The sequence below is a fragment of the Canis aureus genome, chromosome 8 (assembly GCF_053574225.1).
Source record: "Canis aureus isolate CA01 chromosome 8, VMU_Caureus_v.1.0, whole genome shotgun sequence".
Taxonomy (NCBI): domain Eukaryota; kingdom Metazoa; phylum Chordata; class Mammalia; order Carnivora; family Canidae; genus Canis; species Canis aureus.
The window spans coordinates 51052438-51064775 of NC_135618.1; the positions used below are offsets into that span (position 1 = coordinate 51052438).

At 48.2% G+C, this 12338-nt stretch overlaps 1 protein-coding gene and 1 long non-coding RNA gene across 2 annotated transcripts in view; one reads left to right on the plus strand and one right to left on the minus strand.

Annotated features, from left to right (window-relative positions):
• The window catches only part of XYLT1 (xylosyltransferase 1), a 306482-nt gene that overhangs the window by 279042 nt on the left and 15102 nt on the right, over positions 1-12338 (plus strand). The window contains exons 9-10 of the mRNA XM_077906747.1: positions 3234-3496; positions 9723-9918. Coding sequence (XP_077762873.1) covers positions 3234-3496; positions 9723-9918 — 459 coding nt within the window. The remainder of the gene's footprint in view (positions 1-3233; positions 3497-9722; positions 9919-12338) is intronic.
• LOC144319052 (uncharacterized) overlaps positions 11044-12338 on the minus strand; it is a 431793-nt gene continuing 430498 nt past the window's right edge. The window contains exon 9 of the long non-coding RNA XR_013384970.1: positions 11044-12272. This is a non-coding gene — a long non-coding RNA (uncharacterized LOC144319052). The remainder of the gene's footprint in view (positions 12273-12338) is intronic.

The window sequence follows — 12338 nt, forward strand, 5'->3', positions numbered from 1 at the left end:
TGAGGCAGGCATCATCTCCATTGTGCAGATGGGGAAACTGAGGCACAGAGCAGCTAACCTTCTTGTCCTTGGACACACAGTGGGGTGGTAGGGCCTGGGGGTCCCTCCCAGGTGCTTCCAGTTGCAGACCTGGGCTTTTTCTGCCAGGCCCCACTGCCACCCTGGTTTTGTGCCTACACAGGTGCAGAGCACACAGTGGATTTCATCTCGTTATTCAGGTTCCCTCAAGGTGCCCCCTAACGTCTTTCACCCCTGTAGGTGGTTGCTGCAATAAGTATTTTTTCAGGCCTGTGTTTGGTGGCAGATTAAGAGCTACCCAGGGACCTCCTCAAAGCCATGTTAATTTAGGTATGAACTTGGGTGACATTTAACTCCTTTGTCCATGCAGAAAGGATCTGCTGAGCAGAAAGAGGGCTTTGGGGGAATATATGACCTATTCAAAAGGAAAAACGGGAAAGATTCCCACTTTTGCAGAGGACCAACTGTTGCCCTCGATGCAAAGGACCTTCATCATTTAGAGCAAGTAGCCGTGGCGGTTCTTGGGAGCGCTGCCCCTCGCGGGCTCCTCCTTTGGGTGGCAGCCTTTGCATTGCAGCCCCAAGTCTCCCAGGGACACCGTGGTCTCTGGTAGAGACAGGCTAACATAGAGACCTCGCACGTGCTCACAGCTATTCCTTTCACAGTAAACAAAGATCAAGAACATCCCCCAACATCTAGACTCAAGAAACTGCTGTCTGTCGGGAACTCAGAGTTCTTGTTCGAAGAAGAGTGGTAAATATAGAAACATGCCCTTTTGGAAGATCCAGCTGCGAATAAAGAATCACAAGCAGAGAAAGGAGACTGCCTGGCCCCTGAGTCTAGTTCTAGAAGCCCCTTGTTGCAGGCTTCAGGGGGTAGTGACAATAGTCACCTAACAATAGCAGATGACACTATGTGCCAGGCTCTCTGATAAGTACCTATATTATTATACCCATTTTAAGGATGAGGAAGCTGAGGCCTTGGGTGATTTGCCCAAAGACCTACATAGCTAGAAAGTAGCAGAGTCAGGATTTGAACCCAAGTAGTCTGACTCTTTAGCGGTGCCATAAGGGAACCAAACTGACCTTTGACCACAGAGAGGGCCAGAATATTATTAAATGTTATCCATAAACCACCACAGGGTTCATGAAGCAGGGAAGCTAGAGGGTATTCAGAATGATACCAAGGATGTTTGTTTTCGGGGGCTTCCAGTTTACTCAGCAGCTCAGTCCTAAAATGATGCAGTAGAAAGAGACTGGGCTTGAGAGTCATCTGAGCTGGGTTCGAATCCTGCAGATGTGTGAGTGCATATACATCACTTCCCCTTCCTGAGCTCGGTTCCCTTATATGTAAAACGAGAGTCATAATGCCTGCTTTGCAGAGCTGATGGAAGAATTTGAGGTGGTGACATGAACGCAGTGCTAAGCTGAGAATACGTGCTCAGTGGTTTTTACTGTCATTAGCGCTGCTGTTAATCCACTGCAGTGGAAACAGTGCCAGACCCAGCTTAAGGTCACGCTAGACGGGAGGGGCTGTGCTTCCAGTTGTTTCTGTAGCCCTGGACCAGGGGTCCACAAACTACTGCCCCTGGGCCAAATCCAGCCCCCTGCCCGCTTTTGTAAATAAAGATTTTTGGAAAACAACCACACCCGTTCTTTTACCACGGCTGCATCTACTACGTGGCTGCTTTCACATCACCACAGCCTAGCCGAGTAGTTGCAGAGCTGGAAATTACTATTATGCAGCCCTTTGCGGGTCCCCACCCAGGCATGAGTATAAGACTTGGTATGTAACAGGGCGCTCAGAATATTATTTCTTCATCCTGACTCTGCCATTTCCTTGCTGTGTGACCTTAGATAAGTCCCTTTCCCTCTCTGGGCCTCCATTTCCTTGAAAACTTGGTTTACGAAAGTGGTCTTCAGCTGCATGATGATCACCTGGGAAACTTTTTTTGGACGCAGATTCCTAAAACTCACATCTCAGAGATGTTGACTCTGTAGTTCTGGGGGAGGACTCCAGAATCTGAATCTTTCCCCCGCCACCCAGAGAGGAGTGGGGGAGGGGCAGAGGGAGGAGGAGAGAGACCCTCTTTTCTTTTTTTAAAGATTTTTATTATTTATTTATTCATGAGAGAAGGGAGAGAGAGAGAGAGAGGCAGAGACACAGGCAGAGGGAGAAGCAGGCTCCACGTAGGGAGCCCGATGCGGGACTCGATCCCCGGACTCCAGGATCACGCCCTGGGCTGAAGGCAGCGTTAAACCGCTGAGCCACCCAAGCATCCCAGAGAGAGACCCTCTTAAAGCAGGCTCTGCACTCAATGCAGAGCCCAACACAGGGCTCGATCTCACCACCCTGAGATCACGACCTGAGCCAAAGTCAAGAGTCAGACGCTTAACCGACTGAGCCTCCCAGTCGCCCCCAGAATCTGATTTTTTTTTTTTCCAGAATCTTTCAACTTTTAAAGCTATTCAGTTGGCGGTGGTGTGCAGCCCCGGTTCAGGTGTTATATCCTCTACAAACCTTAGTGAAGGCATCCCCTCAAATCCCACTAAGAATGCAGTTCCTGAACCCCACTGGCAGAGATTCTCACAGTACATCTGGGTTCCTTGTGCGTCTGCCAATTGCGGCAGTGCCCAGGAGGCAACAGGGGGGGGTGTGAGTGGGGGGGCACTGACGTGACCAGGGGGATCCATGCCCCTCTAAAGAGACAGCTGCCCTTCAACTCTGGCCAGTCATTGCCTTGTGGAAACACGGGCCTGGGGTTCCAAGTCTATTTCTGTTTAAAGGGAAGCCAAAAGTTGTTGTTGTGAACTCTTGTACTTTTTAAGCGTTGCCAGCTAATTCAATTTTAAAGCACCCTGCTGGACAACTGGAATATATCTGTAAGCTGTATTTGCCCTGGACCTCCAGCTAAATGATTTCTGCCATCCATCTCGGCCACAAACATCTGGGAGGTAATTTATTTACCAGACATTTAAATGATGCGTACTATGTGCCCACCATTGCTGTAAATGCTCTACAAATATTAACCCATTCAGTCCTGACACACTTCTTACTACCTCCAGCTTACAGACAAAGGAAACAGAGGGCAGAGAGCTTAGGAAGTGTCGGAGCTGGGATTGGGATCCGGACAGGCTGGCTGCAGAGCCCTGCTCCCCAGACCCCTCCTCCCGCCCCGCTTGTTGACATTCCTCTTCTTATCCTCCTGAGCACAGCAGACAGCCAGGCCCACCTTCTTTGCCCGAAAATTTGAAGCCGTGGTGAATCAGGAAATCATCGGGCAGCTGGACTACTACCTGTATGGGAATTACCCTGCGGGCACCCCGGGCCTCCGCTCCTACTGGGAGAACGTGTACGATGAGCCAGATGGCATCCACAGCCTGAGCGACGTGGCGCTCACCTTGTATCACTCTTTCGCCCGCCTGGGCCTCCGCAGGGCCGAGTCCTCGCTGCACGTGGAGACGGGGAACAGCTGCAGGTGAGCCTGCGGAGTGGGAAGTGGGGGACAGTGGGAGGGGGTGGGGGGGCCCTCTTCAGGATCCGCACGCTTTTCCCTGTCTCTGCTGACCTCAAAGGCATCCGACTGGGACTGAGCCTTTGGCTCAGGTCGTGATCCCCTGGGGTCCTGGGATCCAGTCCCACATTGGACTCCCTGCATGGAGCCTGCTTCTCCCTCTGCCTATGTCTCTGCCTCTCTCTCTCTCTCTGTGTGTGTCTCTCTCATGAATAAATAAATAAAATCTTTAAAAAAAAAAAAAAAAGTCATCCAAACCCATCCCAGTGGCCAGATCTCATCTGCTCTAAGACACGATCACACTACTACTTTTTCAGAACACCATGTCTACTGTTTACCTGATTATTTCCTGGCAGTGCTCTTGTTCTTGATGCTAAGTTCTGTGTCTCTTATAAGGAAGCTTTATGTCCCCATGTTAAGTAGTTGTGTTTGCCTTTGCCTTAGATGTGAAAATACAGAACTTTTGTTTGTTTAATTTTTCTTACAGAAAATGTCAAGTATATACGAAATAGAAGAGTGTAGCCCCATGCCCCCATTACCCACCTCGAGCGATTTCTCGCTCGGGGGCCAAGGCGTTTTCCTCTTTGCTTTTGCCTGCTGACCCCTCCTCCCAGATCAATTTGAATGAAGCACGGCCCATACTTATAGCATCTGAGCCATAAGTATTTTAATATGTTATCTCTGAAAAATAAAGAGTCCTTCTTAAAACACAACCCTACTGTTGTTGGCACACTTAAAAATATAACCAAAAATGTTAAAATGTGGACCTATGATTTAAGATGTTCGGGTATCCCTTAGAATCATCTCACCTACCACTAGCAGGTACCAGATGACACTTCAGGAGAGAGTGTTCTAGAATATGTGAAAAGAAGAGGGGGAAGGAAGTAGGAGAATGATTCACCATCATCCCCTCCTCCTGCCTTCCCTAAGCCAACCAGCCCTGTCATTTTGTGTGCCTTTTCTTCCCTACCAGCAATGTGCATTGCAGATATTTACATAATTGCAATAAGATTTTGAAGTCCTGTTTCTTTTTCATTTGACGTTATGATATTAGCCCCCTCTTCCCCATGCTGCTCTGCGGCTTCCCTAATGATAATGATCCTCGTTAATGCCCGCAAGGATTCCATTGAGTAGAAATTCCAGAGTTTGCCTAATCCAGTCCTTTCCTGTTGCATTGTCAGTAATGGACCATTGTAAATAATGTTCTGATGACTATCTTTATCTTTGTGCAGAAAGCCTCTTTTTTTTTCCCCCGTTCCCTTTTCTGATTATTTCCTGAGGATGGATTCCCAGAAGTGCCTCTAATCACTCTCTTTCTCTTTCTTGTTCTCCTCCTCATCCTACCTCCCCCTTTGAACTACAAAGAGAAAACCTTTTTTTTTTTTTTAAACCACTATCTGTCTACACTGAGGCCTCCCCTAGTGTCCCTCCTTGCCCTACTCTTCCCTCTCCTGGGGAGTGTAAGAAGAAGAAGAGAAACCATTTTGTTACCTAAAAGCCTGAAAACATGGCACAGTGTGTGCCCGGTGCATAGCTGGCTGGGCATCTGCAAGACTGCATCAAGTTGGCTTCCATTCATTCTCTCCTCCTCCTAGCCTCAGACTTCTCTCTTCTCTCCAGGCAAGTTCTAGTCTGGTTTGAAGGGAGACCGGGGTGGGTTGGGAACCCAGGACTGGATTTACTCTCTGTTGACCTTGGACAAGCCATTAACCTCTCTGTGCCTCAGTTTCCTCATCTGTAAGATGGGTGCAGTAATAATAAGCCTAGTAGCCTAAAGTGGTGTGAGTTTTAATGGAGACCATCTTCAAACACTGCCTTATGAGTTCTCTATTACTGTTATTATCATCCCTGTTTTAACAGCGTTTTACATGCTAAGTGCTCAGCAAGTGTGCATGTCAGTGTGGATGTCTCCGTTGTTATTACCATGAAGCTGCCACAAGCAGTCAACAGTGAGCCTGGTGTGGGAGCTGCACGCTCATGCTCCCTAACGTAATGGGTGGTATGGACTGCTCCTTGACTGTCTGTGTTTCCCTTTGCTCGGTGCCCTTCCCTGTGCAGCCCACCCTTTCCGTAGTCTTTGAGGGTCAGCTCCAGTGCCACATCCTCTGCAAAGCAATTCAGGGGCTCCCCTGAGAGTCTGTCCACCCCAAGCTGAAAGTAGCTCAGACTTCCCTCCATCACTCCCCTGGCTGGTAGCTGTGGTACCAGGGGTCAAGGTCATCTGCAAGTCTTTCTCCTCCTGCTAGTCTGGGACAGAATCCTTGTCCATGGAGCCACTGCATGCATCCCTGTGGTAACGCAGTGCCTGATGCCTGGGAGGTGAATGTTTTCCAAGAATAGTTTTAGCCCCAGACTTCATGGAATTTATGAGGTAAATGACAACATACGAAATTCCAAAAGACATCCTCAATTTATTTAGGGTTGTTGAAATTTTCTCCTGGTATTTGTTTTGGGATTAAACAAGCCATCAAGTTGCCTGGGGCCTGGAATCCTTTGGCTTATACCTCATTTTTTATTATAATAGAACCATTGTGCCTTGCTGTGGGCAAAGCGGATATATTTATGGATATGCGCCTACAAAGAAATCAGGACAAAGGACCCTTATCCCAAAAGGCAAAAGAGAGTGAATTCCTGCCCGTGGGGTGTCTGGGGAAATAGCAAGTGAAAACTTTATTTCAGGAGTCTCATTTCCTCTGGGCATTTCATGCAAATTGTCTTTCCAGTCTATAGTATAACCTTTCATAAAAATAATGTTTATTGATTTTTTTCCTCGTTATAAAGTAACACATGTTCAGTGCAGAAATTTTCAAAATGGCAGACTGAGAGAACAACAACAAAAAAAATCAAGTTGGTTTTTGAGCCACCATCCAGAGATAAAAGCTATCAGTATTTTAATACAGGCACTCAAATTCAAATGCTCTACCGGGCCAGGCAGGTAGCAGGTGTGACTGCTGTGGGCTCACCTGACCATGCCAGTCTGGAGCCCCTGTGGGCCCTGGTACTATGCCCCAGTACATTCTTGCCCTAAGGGAATCGTAGAATTGAAGCTCCTAATTTTTCAAGAGAAACTAGAAATCCAGATTTTTGTGTAAATCTTATTTTTTCTGTACCTACCTTACTTAAGTAAGAAAAACACCTTTGGGCCAAGTGGGTGCATCTGTGATGGCCTTTAGGTTATATTGTATTATATCTAATTAAAACTACCTCTCATCTTAATTTTAATTGCTTAAGTCTATAGTCAAGAGGAGGTATCAGAGGACTTTGCATTCAGTCCTGGGTTACATGTACCCTAGATGCACTTTAGAAGCAAAAGGTCCAAGAGAACATCCTTCTAGAATTTTCACCCAATCATCATGTATTGATTGAGCATCTGCCATGTGTCAGGCTCTGTTAGGCACTCTGCTGGGACCCAGACAGACCAGGCCCCTGAGTTCAAGGCTTTCCCATTCTTGTGAAAAGATGTAGTACCTAAACACTTGTAAGGAGAAACAAAAGATCAATAAGAGTAAAGGCTCTGCTGAGGATGAAGGCAAAATCACATGGTAGCAATGAGTTTGTGACTTGAGATTCACTGGTCAAGGAAGCACTCTCTGAGGTGGTAACATTTATGCAGAATGATAATACAGAGCCAGACATGCAATGTAAAAGGAGAAGAGCATCCCCAGCAAAAGCAATATCCTGTGCAAAAGCCCTAAGGTAGAAATGAGTTTTTAGCCTATTCCAGAATCCAAAGTAAAACCCGTGTGGCTAAAAGGTAGGGGGTTGGGACAAAAGGAAACAAAATGAGGCTAAAGAGGTAGGGCTTTGTAGACCAGGTGGGGCATTTCAATTTTATCACAGGCATTAAGCAAACCGCTTGTGGTGTTGAAGCAGTGGGCAATGGATATGGCTACTTAGGACTAGGTTACAGTGAACAAAGTAGGAGGGGACAAGTAAAGAGGCTCCTGGAAGGGTCCAGGGTAAGGCACGATGATGGCTTAGACTAGGACGCTGGCAATGCATAAGGAGAAGAGAGGCTGGGTTCAGGTGGGGACAACAAAATTTCTTGACAGAAGGTGAAGGAAAGCAAGCCACCAAAGACCAACTCCTGGATTTCTAGAATGCTTGACCTTGGCTCACTTACTTGACCCCTTAGCAGCCCCCAATACAGCAGACCACTCCCTTCTGGAACCATTTTATTGTTGTGACTCCCGTGACAAGCTTTCCTGCTGTTCGCCACCTTCATTGACCCCAGCCACCTTACAGAACCAACATTCATGGAGCATATGTTGCAACGATGCTGTGTAACCAGCCCCAAATCACTGTTTTGCAATGATAAGTGTTGACATGGTGCTCAAGTTGGTGGGTCAGCAGGGCAGCTTTCCTAGCCTCAGCTGGCATCTCTCCTGCGTCTGCAGCCAGCTGCAGGTCAGGAGGGGGCCTCTGTTGTTCTCAGCAGAGAATCGTCGCCAGATCTAGGAGGGCTTCTGCTGGGACAACTGGGGGTGCTCTGCTCCGAGCACCTCGTCCTCCAGCAGGCTAGCTCAGGCATGCTCACATGGTGGTCATAAAAGAGCAAGAAAGGCAAGTAGAAATGTGCTCGACTTCTAGAGGCCCTGGCTCAGGACCAGCATGGCACCCCTTCCACCACATTCTGCCGCCAAAGCAGGTTCAAGAAGGAGAACGAGACTACCTCGGTGGCGCATGGAGACATGTAAAGTCACATGGAAGAGAGCCTGGGGACGGGAGAGGTGAAGAACCAGGGCCAGTAATGCAGGCCGCCACAGGGCCCTTCCACACCTCTACCAACGCGGTCCACAGTCGCACCCGCCACAAGCAGGCACTTAGGCTTAAATCAACTAAAATTATAACTTCAGTTGCTCGGTCACACCAGCCTCATTTCAAGTGCTCAGGAGTCCCAAGGAGTCCCAAGTGGCTGCTCGCTACTGGATCGGACAGCTCGGAGGAAAAGCCTTTCCGTCATGGTAGAAGGTTCTGCAGCACAGTCCGGGGCCACGTGGGTTGCCGGCTTCCAGCATCCAGATCCGAAGTGGGTTTGCGTGAGCCAAGAGTGCCCAGCGAGCAATCCCAAGACAGCCTGGGCTTTTTGTTCTCAGAGCCCGGGGGCATCCGGATGATAACAAGGCAGCGATTTCGGGAGCTGGGTAAACGTGGGAGGAGGGTGGCTTCCCTCACCATTGTAATTGGCCATGAAGACTCCCACTCCTGAATGGAACCAGGGGAAGGCAGGCCAAGGGGGACAAGGATTAGTGGGATGCTGTTTCCAAGGGGCCACACATGCCCACTAAGTGCTGTGTGGCTTTCACACTGCAGAAGCCCGCAGCTTTTATTTCATGTGTATGAAGGACAAAGAACTGGGCTGTCTGCAGTCCTCCCGTCTCGGCTCCCTGCCTCCTCGGGGGATCTCTGCTTAGCTTCCCTGCCCCTTTCAGCCAGCGAGACGTTGTATCTTCACAAGTTACCTATTTGTGTGTGTGTGTGTGTGTCTCAGATGGGCAATAATTTTAAGGGTAATACCCAGTGCTGTTGATGAGAAGGACAGTGGGAGCGTAAATCAGTACAACCTTTCTGATAAATAATTGTTAAACATCCAATGATGAACTTGCTCCATGAAATACAGCATTGCAGAGTGGTGTGTGTGTGTGTGTTTGCGCACACACAAAAATCATGTTTTCAGAGACTTTTCAAAGATATCTGATCATCTTGAGAAATAACATGAAGCAAAAGTAGAATGTAACCAGTATATATATATTACAATCCCAAACATGTGATATTTATGCAAATATATGCAGAGAAAATAAGGCTGGAAGGAGATACATCACTGTGGCCTCATTTACACACCGTTGTCCCTTCCTAATACCTCGAACGAGAGGATCAATAAATATCTGTGAACTGACATCCTCTATGGGAGGAAGCATCAAAAGTAATAATTTTTATTTTCTTTATTGTGTTTTTGTACAGTCAGCATGTTTTACATTTATAATCAGCCAAGAAATCGTTCATAGTTACTGGGATCTGAGATTCACAGGAAACAGCTTTCAGGATGCTACAAAGGACCGTGGTCAGCACTGAATAAAACGGGGCCTATTTTAGGGACGGTGACACCACGGTTCATGGCACACTCTGTCACGAGATCACACACGTCTGGCCCTACCCCTTGAGCTCACGTGAGACCGTGTCTATGTTCCAGGTACTACCCGATGGGCCACCCAGCATCTGTCCACCTCTACTTCCTTGCTGACCGCTTCCAGGGCTTTCTGATCAAGCATCATGCTACGAATCTGGCTGTGAGCAAACTTGAGACCCTGGAGACATGGGTGATGCCAAAGAAGGTCTTCAAGATCGCGAGCCCACCCAGTGACTTCGGGAGGCTCCAGTTTTCTGAGGTAAGAGTCCAGACACTGGCACACTTCACGGTCTTTTCCAGCTGCTCTGCTGGGTTCTGTTTGCCAGTCTGACACTTGGGGATGGAAATGGAGGGGTAGAGGACTTGGAGAGCCCAGAAGATAGCACACTCTGGGCTCAGAGAGGATCCTCTGGCCCCAAGCACTGGAGCCACATCTCAAACAGGGTGGGAGGGGAGAGATGGAGGTTGGCCCTAGCAGTGGGCCAAACTGATGACCTGGAGTACTGGTCTGTTTTTTACAGTAGCATCTGTGTTCCTCTTAATTTTTTATCCTAGCCAGTGACTCTCCTGAGTCTCTATTAGTAATAGACCATAACAGACCAGTTTCCTAATGAAGCAATGGCATTAGTCTCCTTTTACAGATTTGGAGAGGTGAGGCCTATGGAGGGCCAAGGATTTTCTCATAGTTCAGAAGTGAAAGAGCTCAAATTGAGCCCAGGTCTCTCTGGCCACAAATTTCATTCTTCAGTGTTTCTGGTTCCCCAGATCCTAGCATAGGGGTTAATTAAGATCAATCATTGAATGGATGAGTGGATGAATGGGTGGATAGCTGGGAGGGTGGATGGATGGATGGATGGATGGTTGGGAGGGTGGATAAATGGACAGAAGGCTGGACGGATGGATAGAGGATGTATAGATGGAGGGGTAAGTGGGTGGATGGGTGGGAGGGTGGATAGATGGACAGAAGACGACGGATGGATAGAGGATGGATAGATGGGAGGGTGGGTGAATGAGTGGATGGATGGGTGGATGGATGGGTGGGTAGGTGGAGCAGTGGATGGATCCATGGGATGCAGTTTTAGTTCTTTTCTTGCCCAGCACTACCCTTGTAGCATCAGCCCTACCTGCAGATCTGGTCTAGCCTCTGCCATTATCACTCTGCTCCCCTCTCACACTTCTGGAGTTTTTGTCACACATGTCAAGCTTATCCTTGCTGCTGGCTTGGTGGGTGCTGTTCCTGCTGCCCGGAATACTTTTCCTCACAGTTTCACATAGCTAGCTGCCGTTTTGTTTAGTTTTGTTTTTTTGTTTTTTTGGTCATTCTAATCTAAATCCAAATGGTGTACCCTCCAAGGAGCCCTCCCTGCCCACCCACTTACACCACAAGAGTCCATTCTCCACTTGACATATACCTATTTTATCATTTTCTTAGCGTTTACTATTCAAAACCATCTTGCTGATTTCTCTGATCACTTGTCGGTTGTCCACGAAAAAGCTGGGACCATGTCCCTCTTGTTCACCACTGTGTTCCACACACATAGCATCTGGAGGTACCAAATCTGATTTCTGAATGGAGCGCACACACTTGGGTGGGGACACTGCAGGACGGGAAACACAATCCAGCTGGGTAAGAGTTGGCCCACCCCTAACTCCAGCACCTGATTTTTGCCTTCCCCATCCCCGCAAGTAGCTAAAAATGCATCCCTGGAGTTTAGTATTGTCCCTGAGTGTGGCTGCTGGGTTAGGGATGAAGAGCCTGGTTTTAGAATACAGAGTATTTTGAAGGGCTGGGGTGGGGGTGGTGCAAGTATCCCACCTGCTTATACTGTCCATGCAGATCCCTTTCCACCTGCCCATGGCCCCACCTGGCCACGCTATGCCCTACAGAGCAGGGTTTCTTGTTAAGCCACCATTTTCAATTAAGGATCCGAATGGATTGGCTGGATTCAAGCTGCCATGGGAGCCGACTCCATAAATTACTAGCATCAGGGGGCAATTAGACATTGCCCCAGTTGGATTCTGCGCTGGGGGCCCAGGCGGCCAATTGAAGACATTAACGTCCCATTAACGAGATGGATGCCTGGTGGCTGGGCTCTCCCTGTTTATCAGCCTGCTGTTGGATAACTGGGCACTTCTGGCAGTGACAAATGAGGTTGGCCACTCTGTGGCTAGTGATTTGTGAGAGTTCCTACCGCAGGGCTGGTAACTTTGATATAAGAACCACCCAGATCTCGCAGAGTAACAGCATGTGATGCAGGGAGCCGTGAATTTTGCAGTTTGTGTTTTTTTTTTTTTTTCTTCTGGAGTCCTAGTAATTTTTAAAGCAAAAAGTGTCAAATGGGACAAGAAGGAAGGGAAAACTGCAGAGGATCCCTCTCCTGGTGGCACAGCTCCAGGGCTCCACTCGGGGCCTGGCTCACAGCAGGTTGCCAGTGTTGCTGAGCCATCAGATGGATTTCTCCACCCCATGGGAGTCCCATGCTGGTGGCTTGCGGAAAAGAGGCTCATTCCTTCAGCAGACAGTCCAAGTGGCTATGGTGTACTAGGTGCAGGAGTGGCTGGAGAGTCCAGGCTCCTTTTGGCACGGAACTGTAGTCAGGTGAGGCAGTCAGCCTACAAGTGAGCAAATAAAGGAACAAAAACATTTCAGCTAATGGCGAGTATTATGAAGAACATAAA